The sequence below is a fragment of the Cupressus sempervirens genome, chromosome 7 (assembly GCF_028749045.1).
Source record: "Cupressus sempervirens isolate cs-2001-9-10 chromosome 7, ASM2874904v1, whole genome shotgun sequence".
NCBI lineage: Eukaryota > Viridiplantae > Streptophyta > Pinopsida > Cupressales > Cupressaceae > Cupressus > Cupressus sempervirens.
In genome coordinates this window covers 383,026,709-383,042,433 of record NC_143124.1, presented here as the reverse complement: position 1 = coordinate 383,042,433, position 15,725 = coordinate 383,026,709, and the positions used below count along the sequence as shown (strand labels likewise).

The window sequence follows — 15,725 nt, the reverse complement described above, 5'->3', positions numbered from 1 at the left end:
CAAAAACTATCTTTGATATGAATAGAATCAACATGAATAGAAAAAAATGTGAATGTTTTGAAAGGTCCTTTGTCCAATTGAAAATCTTCAGCGAGAAAATAATAGTATTTTCCAGCTACTTTTTCTGCTAATTGTTATTTAAGTTTTTTGCTGTTTGGACTATGAAGCAAATCGGCTGGGTAAAGCTTATACTCCAATTTATTAATTTTGAATTGGTGAATTTGGCAGGAAATTGTAGGGCATTGTGGACACAGGCTTAATTGAATCAGTTAAGATTACGGTAAATGTTGACTAGTAGTGTTAAAAAAGAGAGGTTCATTTCACATCCCCTCAACATTTACCTCAATTCCGAAAATTCCTAGTGCTATTTTATTTGTACTTGAGCATTCTTACGTTATAAATAAAGATCTTGGGTTTTATTTTCAGGGAAGACTGATAGAAGAGAAATATGGAAGTTCAAACAAGCGGAAAATCTATTGATTCTCTGCTTGAAAGTGTTCTTCGCATCAATATCCTGTCTTCAGATTACTTCAAGGAGCTATATAGGTTGAAGACCTATCATGAAGTTATTGATGAGATCTATAATCAAGTTGATCATGTAGAACCATGGATGACAGGGAATTGTAGGGGCCCTTCAACGGCCTTTTGCCTTCTTTACAAATTTTTTACAATGAAGTTGACAGTGAAGCAAATGCATGGGCTACTGAAACATGAAGATTCTCCATATATCAGAGCTGTAGGTTTCTTGATTGAATTACTTTTTCCTAATTTGTGCTGCTTTATTCTGTTATTGTAGCATCCCACAATTGGCTGTAGTTTTCTTTTGCTTCTTAAACCCATAATTACTGATCTTAGTTAAAGATAATGTGCTTGTTATTGATTTTTTGCCACTCTGTGTTATACCTTAATGGGAAGAAGACATGGATTATGTTTATTGGTATTTTTTTTTGATAGGTAAGAGGCCATGAGGCCCAAGATTGTGTTTAGACTAAAAACCATCTCAATTGGGCACCAGAGATCAGAGATGGATAGGTATCCTTGGTGTAGTCCTTACATAAATATCTCAGAGTAACTTAACCAAATTTAGTACCTGTTTTTGATTTTCAAATTAATAGCTTTGCTCTTGATAGTTCCTTGTGAATATAACCTGAAAATTAAACCTGGCTATGATCAAGTTGTTAGAACATAATGAAGTATGTTTCATAATCAAAGTTGAAGCTTATCTCCTTTTAACTTTAATTTTAAAATCAAATAGTATAGAAGGAAAAGTTTTGAATAACCTAAGATATGTCTCTTATTAACATTAAACTTCCATGTTATTGGTTAAATTGGTCAATCATACAGCTTGCACATAGACATACAAAACCTTATCAAAAGAAATTTACATGTTTATTTTAACAGTAAAAGTTCTAAACCAATTTCGCTCCTAGAACAAGTGTCTAACTTATACTTATCATATTAGTTTGTCTTATTAGAATCTCTTCTCCAGCTACTCCTTTGTTAGGGAGATTATTTGCTTCTCTATTACCTTTCCTATAAATATATTTTATGACTTTTTCATCAAATTGATCAACGATGGCTAGGGCATATTCAAGTTTAGGATTAAGGATCAAATTAGGGGTTTCTCTTTTTCTTAACGCATTTAGGATAATTTGCAAATTTCCTTTGATAACTATTTTGTTAATACCTATTTCTCTACTTAGAGTTAAGCCTTCTATAAGGGCCTCTAATTTGGTTAAGTTATTAGACATTACTCCTAAAGCTTTGACACATTTAGTTAGGCATAATCCGTTATCTGAATAAATAATACATCTTAAGCCTGCTGGTCCTGGATGCTTACTGATATTTTGCTTTTGCTGTAACAGAGTCAATAGATAATAAAAAATAAGTTCAACTTGAATTAATACTTGACCTTCTGGGCAGCGATGAGCTGATTGGAGGCTTGGCTCTGAGGAAACATGAGCTGTAAAGTGTGGTCCGGACCTGGGAAGTCTCTTGAAGATAAAGAGCTAAACATAGCTGGTCAAAAAAGCTGAAAAAGGCTGAGAGGGATCTATAGTCTCTGAATAAGTAGTGGAACTTGCCTCTGATCTCGTAGTAGATGGGGCACTTGAAGATGAAATGGATCTTAGTCTCCATCTTGGATAAAGTGCAAAAGCAGCAAGTCCGGTCCAGTCTAGTCAAGTGATGATTTCTCTGGCATTGAAGCTGATGAGAGTTGACTGTGAATGGCTTGGCACCAAAGTCGGCATAAGTAGAAGGGATGCACAATAATCCCGTCATGGGTCTCCAAAAAGTGCTTAGAATAGAAGGCCATCCGCGGGTGCAAACCCTTGAGTGGGCTAATCCAGGTTGTGGAGATGTACTATCTATAAATGTCAAGTCTGATGTGCCCATTCAACTCTTGCTTTGAGGGGAGGAGATGGGCGAAAGAATCTAGAGAGAATTGGTAAGGCGAAAGATGATCAATGTCAATCCCGATTGAGCTCAGTAAGGTAGTGGCCTGGGTATACTAGCGGTGAGCCTTGGTCACCCCCGTGAAGCAGGCAATATCCACTAAGGAGTAGTAAGCAAGGTGGGAGTGTCTGCCGCCGCCGTCTGTTGAGTCTGCAAAGCCTTTGAGGTGGTGAATGAACCAGATCAAATCAAAGATGGTGCTTAAGCCGGAAAGGGTGAGCCTCAAACTCGAGAAGAACTTAAATTGTTGCCGATAAGCTGGCCACTTCTCTGCAATAAATTGGGAACTTCTTGCGATAACTTAACTAGTTCTCCCTAGCAGCACCAATAAAATTGAGGCGTCCAACAATTTACCCCTTAATTATTATTTTGCAATTTTGAGTGTTTGGAGAAGAGGAGAAGGGTTTTGGTAAAGAGAAATAGTCTTTGGCAGCCTTGTTGATCAATTGCAAGTGGATTTGAAGCAGATTCAAAGAGATTTTTCAAGCAAATTTGGATTCACAAATAAGTTTTCTAAATTATTTTTCTTTTTAGTGGGAAGGGGAAGAGGAAGATGTAGATTAGTTTCATATTGAACTTGGCATTTGTATTTGCTTATCTTTTTACAAAGACAATTTGCTATTTTTCGTTTGCTTCAGAGTTCAAAGTCTCTGAATATGGTTGCTACCCATCGACATTCCTCATGAGGATGCAATTTTGTTTCATATTGCATTTATATATGCTAGATTAGCTTGTTTGGTTTGTTTACTCATTTATTGACTCATTAGATGCATCTCCTTATTTGTAAAATTCCTGATATTTTCTTGAGAAGTTGCTGATTTATCTTTGATATTTGCCAAGAACCAGTGATATACTAGTGTGGGGGGATGTTGGGACGAGTTTCGAGTGCGGGAAGAAAAGGGCCTTAGTTCAGGGATGGTGGGGGACGACGGGGTGCAGTGGCAGGGGTGCAAAGGGGGGAGTTTGCATGGTATACATATATGACTTGAAATGATAATTATGAAATTATAATTCAATATAACATACCAAATATTGTTGAACAATGAATATAAAAAATTAAAATGCGATTCACAAACTATAAGTTCGAACTTCAAACTGAAACTTTCATAATCAATGACCATTAGACTTAGTGACATACTCATAGTAAGTTGTAAACATAATGATAATGATAAATAAAAATATGAATCATACATAGTACCATGTAAGTCGACCATTGACTATCAAATGACAAAGATGAAATATTCAAAATTCATTGTCCAAATTATAAATCAAATATATCATAAAGATCAAGATGCTCATGACTACAATGAGTAGAGTGGCATGAAACAGTGAAATGAAATAATGTACCATGGCCATATCAAAGTACAATCTACAAAATGTTAATAATGAGAATGTAAGGGTGGGAACTCTCCAATCATCCCCTAAATCAAAGTCCTCATCACTAGAACTACTAGAATCGTCATGGGTAAGATAATATAAAAAAACTTGAAAAAAAATTGACTTTTCAACATGGGTGTCAGACGTACCCTAAATGTTCCCTAGAAGCATCCTACACTCACCCATGCACTCGAGATGCACCTGCGCACCCGTCAGATGTGCCAAACGGTGCGGTGTCGCTCCGACGACAATGGTGAGTGCAATTGTGCGACGTGCCCACACTCGGGGCGTATGCACACCAGTTGCGCCATGGTGTTACCTTGGGAGCAAACACTTGTGTAACATTGTTATATATATATATATATATATATATATATATATATATATATATATATAAACTAGCAGTTGTACACTTTTTTCATGCAAAGGAGTGCTGGTTGGTTTTGTTTTGTTTAGTGGATGAAATTGGCAAATAGTTTAGGTAATATGCATTGGCACTTATAATTTGTAAAGACTGCAAAAGCAAATTGACTTAGTCATATCACAATGAAATTCACTCTTGAAAACCAATTATATAGAAGTGAATCAATGACGACTCCAAAATCATAATCTGCAGCCCCACTTTTCCAATTTAAATCATAATCTTCAGCCCTACTTTTCACATTTGTTATCTTTCTTAGTGATCACGAATCATCATGACTAAAGAGGGGGGTTGCAGCATCCAAAGTCATAAATTATCTCTAGGTAAAAGTCATGTGCCATGATCAATACTAAATTTTCCACTGTGTGCATGATAATTCCATTTTCTATAAACATGTTTGATTAGTTAGGGTCAAAATTAGTTTTCAGTTTTGTTGATTTTTTAATTCTCAATCCCTTATTTCCTGTTGCATTTATACGAGAATCATCTTCTTTGTGCCAAGGTGCGAACAACTTTGTAGGTTTAAAAGGAGTATAATAGCTTTCACTTTGTTATTTATTCCATGTTTAATAACCATCAAAAGCTACACCAATAATGTTATCGTCAATGCTCTTCATGGTCTTTCATCTTGATTGAGCAAAGAGATATGGCTGTGTCGACATGGCTGGGGAATTATAGGCAGGTGGGAGGGAATAGTGCAAAAGAAATATGCCCCTATTTTCTATTATTGAAGTAGGATGGGTGGGTGGCACTATCACTATATCCACCATGCATTAGGGGAGGGGGAGAGGAGATAGTTGTAGGGGGTGTCTTCTTCTATAGTAGATCCCATGCATGTGGGGTGGTCTGTTTTATATTTATAAATATTTGTAAAATAGTTTTCTATATTGATTTTCAAGGAGGAGATTTACAAATATATTAAGAGTGGCTTTTTCCATTGACATTCACACCGAAGATCTACTCCTTATATCACTATTTTGACAAAGAATTGAACTCGTGAATATCCCCTACCCCTAGGTACATCAAAATTTTAATTATGTACTGGCTTATGATTAGCCATTGTTGAACACTATGTACTATTTACATTTTCAAACCATGGAGAAAAAGGTATCTTAGCTCAATTGGACTTTATTTTCCTGTCCTGCCACATCCAAACAATTTCATGATTAGCTAGTATTAATTCTAATACCCACTTTGATATCAAATCCACCACCATGTTGCCAACCCTGTATATATCTGAAAATTTGACATCTTTGATTTATCACAATTTAGCTTTTGTTAATTTTATAAACTTGTTAATTTTCCAAACTTCCAATTCACCATTGATGCATTGATAGTTATTTGAATTTCCTTCCATGTGGAGCTTCTCTACTATCATATTGCTCACCAAAATGATGACAAGCGAAAGCCGTTTGTGCCTCCACTTCATTGTTTGTTCCCTGCTTAGGTTTTTGACCTCCTAAAGTTAATAAACTGTTCCTATCCTAAGCCACGCATCTTGCCCTAATGGGCCTGGATTACCTTTAGATGTCCAATCATAATTTATTTTAACATAATCAATCCACACTTTTATCAACCCACAAAAGTCCATTATAATGCGAACATATATAAAAAATAATTGTTTATACCACATATTATACAAAAATAAATAGTATCAGTAAAAATATCATATAAAATATATTACACTAAATTAGTTATATACTATATATCACAGTAAAATAATACAATAATAAATAAAAATAAAGATGAAGGATATAGTGCAATTATGCAATAAATTAGTAAATTAAATTGTTGAATTAGTAGTAAGCATTTATGTGAAATTATCCTGCATTGATAATTATTTGAGTCTCTTTCCAAGTAGAGCTTCTCGATTGCTATATTTTTCACCAAATCGACGATGAGCTAAGCCTCACGTGCCTTTGCTTCATTCTTTGTTCCATTTTTAGGCTTTTCAATATAGGGCTACTGTAATGAATCATGGCCAAACTCCTCCAACAAACAGAAAAACCTCTCCAGTCCCTAATTTCTAATTAAGCAAGTATGTTCACTATTTCTTCTCTTGAGCATCCAAGTGACCTTCACACCCAAGCTTCTGGTTCTCCCTGCATGTGAACAGGATGATGGTTGTGGTGCAACAACTGGAATTTGAACAGGATCTGGAACTAGCGTATTGCATCCCACCCATCTGGGATGGTTGTGGTGCAACAACTGGAATTTAAACAGGATCTGGAACTAGCGTATTGCATCCCACCCATCTGGGACTGGTTATGCATTCTTGATCTGCTGCTGCTGAGACTTAATCAACAGTACCTGCCTTTACTAGAATAATACAAGAATAGGGTCCCCCCTTTACTATTCGAAAGCACTCACCTCTCATATCTTGACTTCATTAATCTATAATATATATATATACACTACAATATATTATTTTGTTGAAAACAAATATTTATATAAATTATTATTTTACATATTCTCCTTATAAATTTAAAATATGAAACACAAACTAGTAATAAAAGATAAAAAATTAAATTTATAATTTGATCTAAAATATTCAATCTGAATTTGAATGTAAAATGTAAAGATTTAAAATATAATATATGATGCAAAACATAGAGTTTTTTTTTTTTTTTGGCTAAATACAAAGGATATATATAATTTTGACAAAATTATGTTTTTTAATTCATGATTAATTTAGGAAAAAAGATTAATTTAGGAAAAAAGGACAAAAAATTTCAAATGAATAAAATTAAAACATAAAATGTAAAAGTTAATGTAAAATAGAAAATATATGGCCCACTTTTAATTCTTAAACCAAAACTATAAAATAGACTTAAATAAAAAGTCTACAGTACCTCCTGTATAAAGCTCAATAGTTTTAGAAAATATTAAATCAAAGGTTAATTTTTTCAGAACATTTTTTATTAATTGGAAAGGAGTCTGCATACAGCCATATGACGACCAAGAGATTATTAATAAGTACCAAGCAGATATTACAAATCATCAAGAATAAGTGTGATAATGCATACAATTACATAATCTGCAACAAAAAGGTAACTGCACATTATGTACATAATCCGCATCTTCTTCAAACCACACAGTCCATTAAATGGAGCCTTGCCTTCAAACTTGTTTTATGTACTTGTGTGCTGCTGCTGTGAAGAGGTCAGCAATACACATTCCAGGGGTAACCACATTGATGGGTACATGTATTGCTACTCAATGTTTGGAACTTTCAGTGCTGCCTTCGTTTTTGCCTCCAATTCCACCACTAGATTGGCAGCCCTACCTCAAAAGGTGTCCTATTCTTTGTCCTCCTTTTCCATGTATACCATGATCTATTTCCTACTTGAACACTCGAGCAGTTTTGTCTTGAACACTCCAGCAGTTTTGTCTTTCAGGACGTTTCAGATTTGTCCTTGGCTGTTTGCATTGTGACTGTTACCTGCCAATAAATATCATGAGTGAGGATCATTCTCAGTAGCTCAGTAAGATTTTTTTTTTCTACCACTAAACAAGTCACTATTCTGATATTTCCATAATAGCCAAAGAGTCTCACAAGAAATAACAGACAAAAAAGCATTAATATCTTTCTTGAGAGCAAAGATGCAACTATTTAGGATATCCCACAAGTAATATTGTCATGGACAATAAAACCAAATATCCTCCACACCTCTTTTGCGAAAAAACATTAAATAAGAGTAACAGAATCAGGTACTGCAGACAGAACAGATGCTGGTATGATATAGAAACAAAAATATAAAACTCCAACATAAATCAAAGAATTTATTGTATTAAAAAACAATATAATTTTAATTTGTATAATAAAGTATCTAGAATATAAATAATGTAAAATTATATGTGATATATATTTCTGACAATAACATATGCAATATAAATTGTAATGTAATAAAAAATATAGATATTTATGTAAAATAAAAAATAAAAATATAGAAATTATTTTGTAAAGTTAAAAATTAAGTATAATATAAGTGTATAGGTAGTGGAGATAAGAAAATGGTTAAAATAGAGAGGATACATACTATGAAAAGTAGTAGAACGATGAAGTAAGATATAAAACAAAGAGAATCCTTAAGAAATAAAAAATACATTAAAAATCTGCAATTTAATATAGGAGTGCACTAGCTTGCCACCAATCGAACTTTTCCTTTGTTAGAGCCAATTCCATAAAATTATGAAACCACTGCATGAAAATGGAAACAACCCAAAGTTTGAGTGGATGTGGAGTTATCTATAGTAGAATATTATGATGTTTCTTGAATGGTCATCTTAGCTAATCTTTGTTTATTAGGTAGTTTTTATTTTCGTCTTTACAATTGTTTCTTTTAGAAATGTTGTGTTCGTAAATCTATATAAGGAGCTTTGATCTCCTTCTTTTTTTAATAACTTCAATTTACCATAACACGGTATCAAAGCAAGTTGATGGGATTTTATAAAATTTGGGGAATTTTTCTTTAAAAAATTGAACCTCTTCTAATCTGGATTATTTTCTAGAAATTTGTTTTCGATTTTCAAAATAAAAATCTTTAGATGTATTTTTATAATTTGTTTTTGGTTTTCATTAGATTGTCAAGGGTTTGATTGCGCGATCTCTTGGATTGATCACAATTTCTTTGATTTTTGAGGGTTGTATGTACTTGCATGTGCTGTTTTACCATGCAAAGTCTCGTGTTTTGCCCCATAAAGGTTTCTCTGTTGGGTTTATATTTTTCCCCTAAAAAATTATTTGATGAGTTTTTTTAAATTTTTCCCATGAAAAAGATCTGATTGATTTTTATAAATTTTCCCTTAAAAAATTTTCTTTTGGGTTTTATAATTTTTTCATAAAAAATTATTTAGCAAGTTTTAAAAATTATCTATTGGTTTTTACCTGATATGTGTCTTAGATTTATTGTCAAGTTTTGATTGATTTTTCACCTCAAAAATTGTTAGTTTTTCTGAAATTTGTCTTTAAAAAAATAGTGCCTTTTGGTAGTCTATTTCGGTGCATTATGCTCATTTTCAAAGTTTGGAGGGTTAGTTTATTTTTCTTCAAAATTGTGCTAGTTGTTCTCAATGTTTGTCTGTCTCCATGTAACATGCTAAAATGCCATACTAAATTAACAGTGTAACGTAGGTACTCGTACCCCTCTCCCAACCCTCAAAGTACCTATCCTCGAGATGTTCCCGCATCGAGTACTTGAGTACCCTCACCTCCACTATTTTGCAACCATTCCGCTTTTGGGCTGGGTACTTGAATTTCTATATGAATTTTGATTTTTGAATGCTATTATTGGTTATGCAATATGTTACTATATTGAATGTTCAGTGGTTCTAGTTCATGTTGCAATTTTGCTATGTTCAATTATTTTAATCATTTTATAACTAGCACTTAGAGGTCTATATGTATATTATACAATACTCCTTGCTTTGTCCTCCCCTTGCTGCCGTCCTCCTGCCGTCTCGAAAATGAGGTCTCAATGTCTTGACGTACCCTAGTAGTGGTGTTATACTGTAAATTAATGAAATAGAAGTAGAAAGATAAATAACATTTCTTTTCAATGTAACATGAAAGACAGTTATAACTACCTATGCATGAATATCATTTCCCTTTTTATTTATAAACAAGTAAAGAAAGTAACTAGATTAACTACTCTAATCCAAATAAAGATAAACTAACCATATCATCTAACTATAATACTTAACTAAAAATGTGGAACATAAATATAAAATAAAGTATCCAACTTTTAGATGATTGCATAATTTTCATTGACCTTGTTTTGCACAAGCCTTGGCTATCGGAGGAGAGGAGAAGCATTGCCATTGGGCTTAACCTCCCAACCATGGGCCTTTAAGTATCCCCACACAATCTCTACCAAGAAAGACTCTCCCTACCCTAGGAATCAGGCTTGGGGCAACACTGTCCAACCACTGAGCATCCTGGTGTTAAGAGTGTCGGCTGGTCAGCTAATGAGGTTGTGGACATCTCCCATCAACCTATCTTCTAATGACTAGCATTGTGTTCACTAGTGATCATAACAACAAGCATGCCACTAACCTACCTTGGCCAAGGATTTTGTGAGGGCACTGTGTACCTAAGCACCCATCGCTTGACTTGACAACAAGCCTTCATTAAGGACTATCGTGAGCTAGCACATTTTCTTTTACTAATATTGCTTTCTTGTTTGAGTTACCGATGATTCCTTCTTTTGTCATGTAAGAGTATCCTTTGTTCCACACCCTTCATCTTGACCTTACTGGTTTTCTTGGATGATTCATGAGGTGGTTGTACGAGTAATGGTAATCACAGCCAAAGAAATTTGCCTAACTGGCCTTGGCTTATTAAAGAGAATGTGAAATCATATCTTACCATGCATGACCAATTCTTCTGCCTTTTTGGCTTTGGCACAAATAAAAGACATCTGGAAATGTTTAAGCATACATATATAATAGCCAGTATATGCCAATTTGACATTCATAACACAAATAATAGGTCCGTTAAACTTATCCAATGATCAACCATTCTGGCTTGCTAAAAACGCGATGGTATAGAAGTAAGCTCTTACAAATGTAATTCTCCAAGATACAAAATTCTCATTGCAGGAAATATATGGCATGATGTTTCTGTATTATAAGTCTGCCTTGTGCTGGCTTATATTTCAGGATTACTTTGACAAAGAGAAATCACGCATTTCGGCTCAATCTTACTATTTAAAAAAAAAAAATCATCGTTTCATTTTCAATCAATAAAGTAGCATAGGAAAATGTTTATTGCTTCTGTCAAGCACTACGATCTATTTACAGAATATTTATTGATACATATGCAAAGTTAACAAAATGACCTGGTATTGGTCGGATTTGCAAAATATGTGTAGCTCCAACTGCTTGTATGAAAGGCCTTCTCCAAGAGTCTTTGAGTTGCAATGAATGGCTACACACTGATATAAGAACTTTTGAAAGGAAGCAACACCGAAAATGATGAACGAATTGCATAAAGAATATCGAGAGCATAATAAAGATTGGTAACAAGGAAATAATAATGTCTCGATTTGCAAAGATGAGAATGGTATAAACAATCAAGAGCCATCGCGTGAAACATAGCTCAGTTACAAACAAGATACAAGTGGCATGAGTTACAAGATTCTTTGGTCATCGACTCATGCAGTGATAGTAAAAATGATTATATGGCCAATTCAAAAATAATAAAGTTTTAAAAGTCCGATGAGAGCAATATAGAATTGTGGCCGCTCAAATAGAAAATAAATTATTGCCAAGAACTATTACTTAGTGCATTAGTGTCATCCACCACCTATCTATACTTGTTTGCGTATGTACAAGAATAGAGCAAAGCCATAAGCATAACCATCAACAATGTCAAAATTACAAGAAGCCAAAGCTATAGGGTCTTTAATTTGTAACAAGTTTCAGATTTACAGAGCAGCCACCAAAATATAAAGAATTACGACTTTATAATAACAGTATTCCAGTTAAAGAATAATAACTATAGTATCAACTGAAAGTGATACAATCTGTTCTGGTTAACGATATGGTATGACTGTACTAAGATAAACACTGATGTTCTTTACAAGTGCTTGAATATAAATGATTTTTGTGAAGAAGAAATCACAAAGTAGTGATTACTGAACAGTGATAGAAGAAGTGATTAAAGTATAAGTTTGTGAAAATAATATTCAGCAAAGGGGTCATCGGTATTTCAGGGATAGTGATAAAGCAACAATCATCCATATACACAGTGACAAAGATGTGCATTGGAGATTAATCAATAGATGCCATTTTTTAATTGAGTATTTCAGCGATAATGTTTAGAAAGTGCTTGGTCATAACAACAATGATTTCATATTCACAATGTATCAGCATATATAGTAGTAATGACTCATTTTGAAGCAGTAATACAAAAGCATATGCAACAACCATCATATTTACTTACAGATCAATGGGTCAATGAACAACGACAGAGGAAAGGAGGAGGTTTGGATATTAATGAAACAATATAGCGACTTAGCATTGAATAATGAGATAGAAAGATAAAGTCATATGCATTCACAGCAGTAGGGAATACGATGTGCCCAGGTGTTAAGAAGAGCTGAATATGATGCCGAACATAAAAGTCATCGTGTGCAGCAATATAAAATAACGATCTCACAGAGGTCCGGTCAGGAGTTTGAACTATTCGAATGCATACGTCTACAGGATTCACAGACAGATGGTTTGATGTTGACCATATTTGAAGACCAATATAACCGGAGCAGTAGAAGTAAACAAATCTCAGTTTCTTTATTTTGGCAAATCATACACTGCAGTTTACAACATCAATAATTTGTGGGAACAAGTATTAAGGCAGTGGCAGCAATAGATACATGATGGTTTCAGATAAATTGCAAAGAATTAAAGAAACGAGTTCATCCAAACACAAATGACGCCCAACAGAGCACCAGACCTCAATGAAGTTGTCGATAACTTTGAGGAGACATGCCAACCTAACACAGAGAATGAGCATCAAAGATGGTATTGTGCAGTCTAACTACATCATCATTGGAAATTGCCGCACTAGAAGACTTTGACAGGAAAGACCACAAACGTGATGGCTTTGGAGATTTTTTTAAATTTATATGCCATATGTGACAACAAATACCTTTACACAGGTCGGGATGGAATAGTGATGGAAAACCTTAAGTTGTGTTGCAAATTAAGATATCAGCATTCATTCTTTTTGACCACGTCCTTATGTCTTCAAAAAGACTGCAATGAAAATAAATTGCTAATTATCAATGAAATTAGCTTCCTCAAATTAATTATCAAATGAAACTATTTAATGAAGAGGTGTGATCATAATTGAATAGAAAGTTTAATTTAAAACAAAGATATAACCATTGATTTTGAAAAGTCACACCTTCAAATGAAAGGGTTATAAATAAGAGTTATTCTATTTTCGAAAAAAAAGAGAAAAAAGGAGTGCTGAGAAGTATGAGGAAAGAAGAATTAAAATGAGTAAACTTTAAAGAAGGTGCAGATTTATATCTGATATATGTATTAAGAAATTAAATAAATAAAAGATACACACACACACACACACACATATATGTGATAAAATAAGAAGGAAGAGTATATATATATATATATATATATATATATATATATATATATATATATATATATATATGATAAAATAAGAAGGAAGAGTTAAGAAGATAATGTGTACAGATTTAAAGAAAAGAAGTTGTGCCAAGAAAGTGTCCATCACCAGTTCAGTAAGCAACATTGCTAAGGTGGAAAAGAAGTTTGTGTACAGTAGATTGGTGCTCATGAGATAGCAATGGGGGTTTGGTGCTTCCATTATGTTGGAGCCTGCAAAGTGTGGGAGTTGGAGCTTCCAGTGAGTCAGTCATTATAAACATAGGGGTTGGAGCCTACAAAACATTGTAAAAGAACCAATTTACATATGAAGCAATTATTTGCCATGATTTTCTCCAGCATTGGGTTTCCATGCAAATCTTGTGCCATTGTGTTCATGTGTATAATTATTGATTTCATCATTTAAAGTTATTAAAGCAGTTTTTTTGGATAAAAAGCTTTAAATTGAGAAAGTTGTTATTATACTGATTCACCCTCCCCTCCCCTCCCCTCCCCCAAGTACAATCGTGTGCTCTTCAGGGAGGGTCTTAACAACAACATAATGTTTTGAAGATTTTGTAACCAAAAGATAGTAGTTAGACAATGCCCATTAAGGGCAGTTATTAGAATATTCTAATGCTCCTTAATTAGTCAGTTCAGGTAATTTTAAAGTAAATATGGTAGTTTCTATTTTTATCTTTAGTTCACGATTGTTTGTTTTAGAAACATTGTCTTTTAAAATCTATGTAAGGAGCTTTCATCTCTTCTATTCATTAACAATAACATTGATTTACCATAACAATCTATAGCCTTTCATTTTTTAAAACATTAAAATCTGCAGTTGAAATCCATTATACGCAGTGATAGTTAACTGTTGTTGAATTGGAGTTGTGGTTGAAGTCCACTTCAGCAGCAATGGTTAACTATTAGTTATCTGCTTTAATTTGTATGCAAAATAGCCCCTGGCCTGTGGTAAAATTAATTCCTCACTTAAAGTTGCTTAACTAAGTCATCATCTTCACAATTAAAATTGAAGTGTCAGGCTGACAATTTTGCAGTGGGCTGACACTTTTGGAACCTGCTGGTTTGCCCTGTGGTATTGGCATGAGCCTAAAGATTCAACAATATGCAAATGTTTGTTCCAGACCCTGGTTATTCCAGCCCAGTTTACTGAGTGAACCTGGCATCAGGGCAATGAATACATGTCAAAACCTAAGAATCAAAGTTGCACGGACATGGGCACAGATACAAATACAGATAGGGTATTGGATACCAATATGGCCACTTTTGAAGACCCCTTGGATATGACACTTATAAAAACACTTACATAATTAGCACACTTCTCTAAGTTAGTTGAGGTGACTTTCATTCCTACAATATAGATTTATAATTGCTACATACATTTATAAGCTGATCTGATAATTTACAATGCACAAAAAATAGTGTAGTTGCATTGGAAGATACCGAAAAAGTGGGTTGCTGAAAAATAATAACATTTCATTTGGTGGATTTTTTGTTTATAGCAATTTAAAATTGCATGATTGAATTCTTTAAAATTCTGTTTATCAAGATTTATGTCAAATTTTAAAAAAATCATATCGCACAATATTTTGACAGAATTGGAAAATCAAGGATTTTTTGGCACTTGTCAGTACAGTATCTGATGTGTATCCATCGTACTGTATCTGTATCATATACGGATATAGGGGTACCATTGCTTGAGATGGGGGTACTTGGAGACATCATTTTTAGATTTACTTTTTAATAATTTAATGGAAATTCTCAAAATAGAATGGCATAAACTTTCAAAACAAGAACAGTGATAAAGTTTACTGTTCAACATTAACTGTAAAGTTTAAGCACACAAAGCGAATGTCATATAATTGTTGTGTCAAAGTTTCAAACTGATTGTGATTACATATTGAAATTAGCTTGATAAGCAGCAAGCAGATACACAAACAAAAAAATGTCAGAAATCTTAGACCTATCATTTACACTTCTATGCTATCTTCATCCATATCAAGTTACTCAGCTATGACACTCTCCAAATAGTCATCACTCCTAAACTTAGGTCTATTTGTTGGTAGAATAACAGTGTGTAAATTAGTAAACCCATTTGCTTCAACTACTTCATCTACCATTAAATTTGATCCCATGTTGTGAGGGACACTCATTGTATCCAGGATCTACACAAGAGAAAAGAGGAAGTGAGCTATGAATGTACACTGGATTCTCTACTATCTTTAACCCTAATTGGTTCCTCTTTAGTGAATGAATGAACCATAAGTGCTCCAATTTCACTCAAGATGAAGAACTAGATATTTGTGAGAGCAATCTTATT

At 33.7% G+C, this 15,725-nt stretch overlaps 1 protein-coding gene across 4 annotated transcripts in view; it reads left to right on the top strand.

The window, feature by feature from the left end:
* ATSRL1 (PRP38 family protein) overlaps positions 1–15,725 on the top strand; it is a 41,044-nt gene that overhangs the window by 128 nt on the left and 25,191 nt on the right. Inside the window, exons 2-3 of one of the 4 annotated variants that reach the window (XM_089791502.1) lie at positions 229–280; positions 427–736. In XM_089791502.1, the coding sequence (XP_089647628.1) occupies positions 449–736 (288 nt within the window). In that variant the 5' untranslated portion in view covers positions 229–280; positions 427–448. Of the gene's footprint in view, positions 1–228; positions 314–411; positions 737–15,725 lie in introns of those variants that run through there. The other 3 variants (XM_089791501.1, XM_089791503.1, XM_089791504.1) reach the window with 3 other exon arrangements.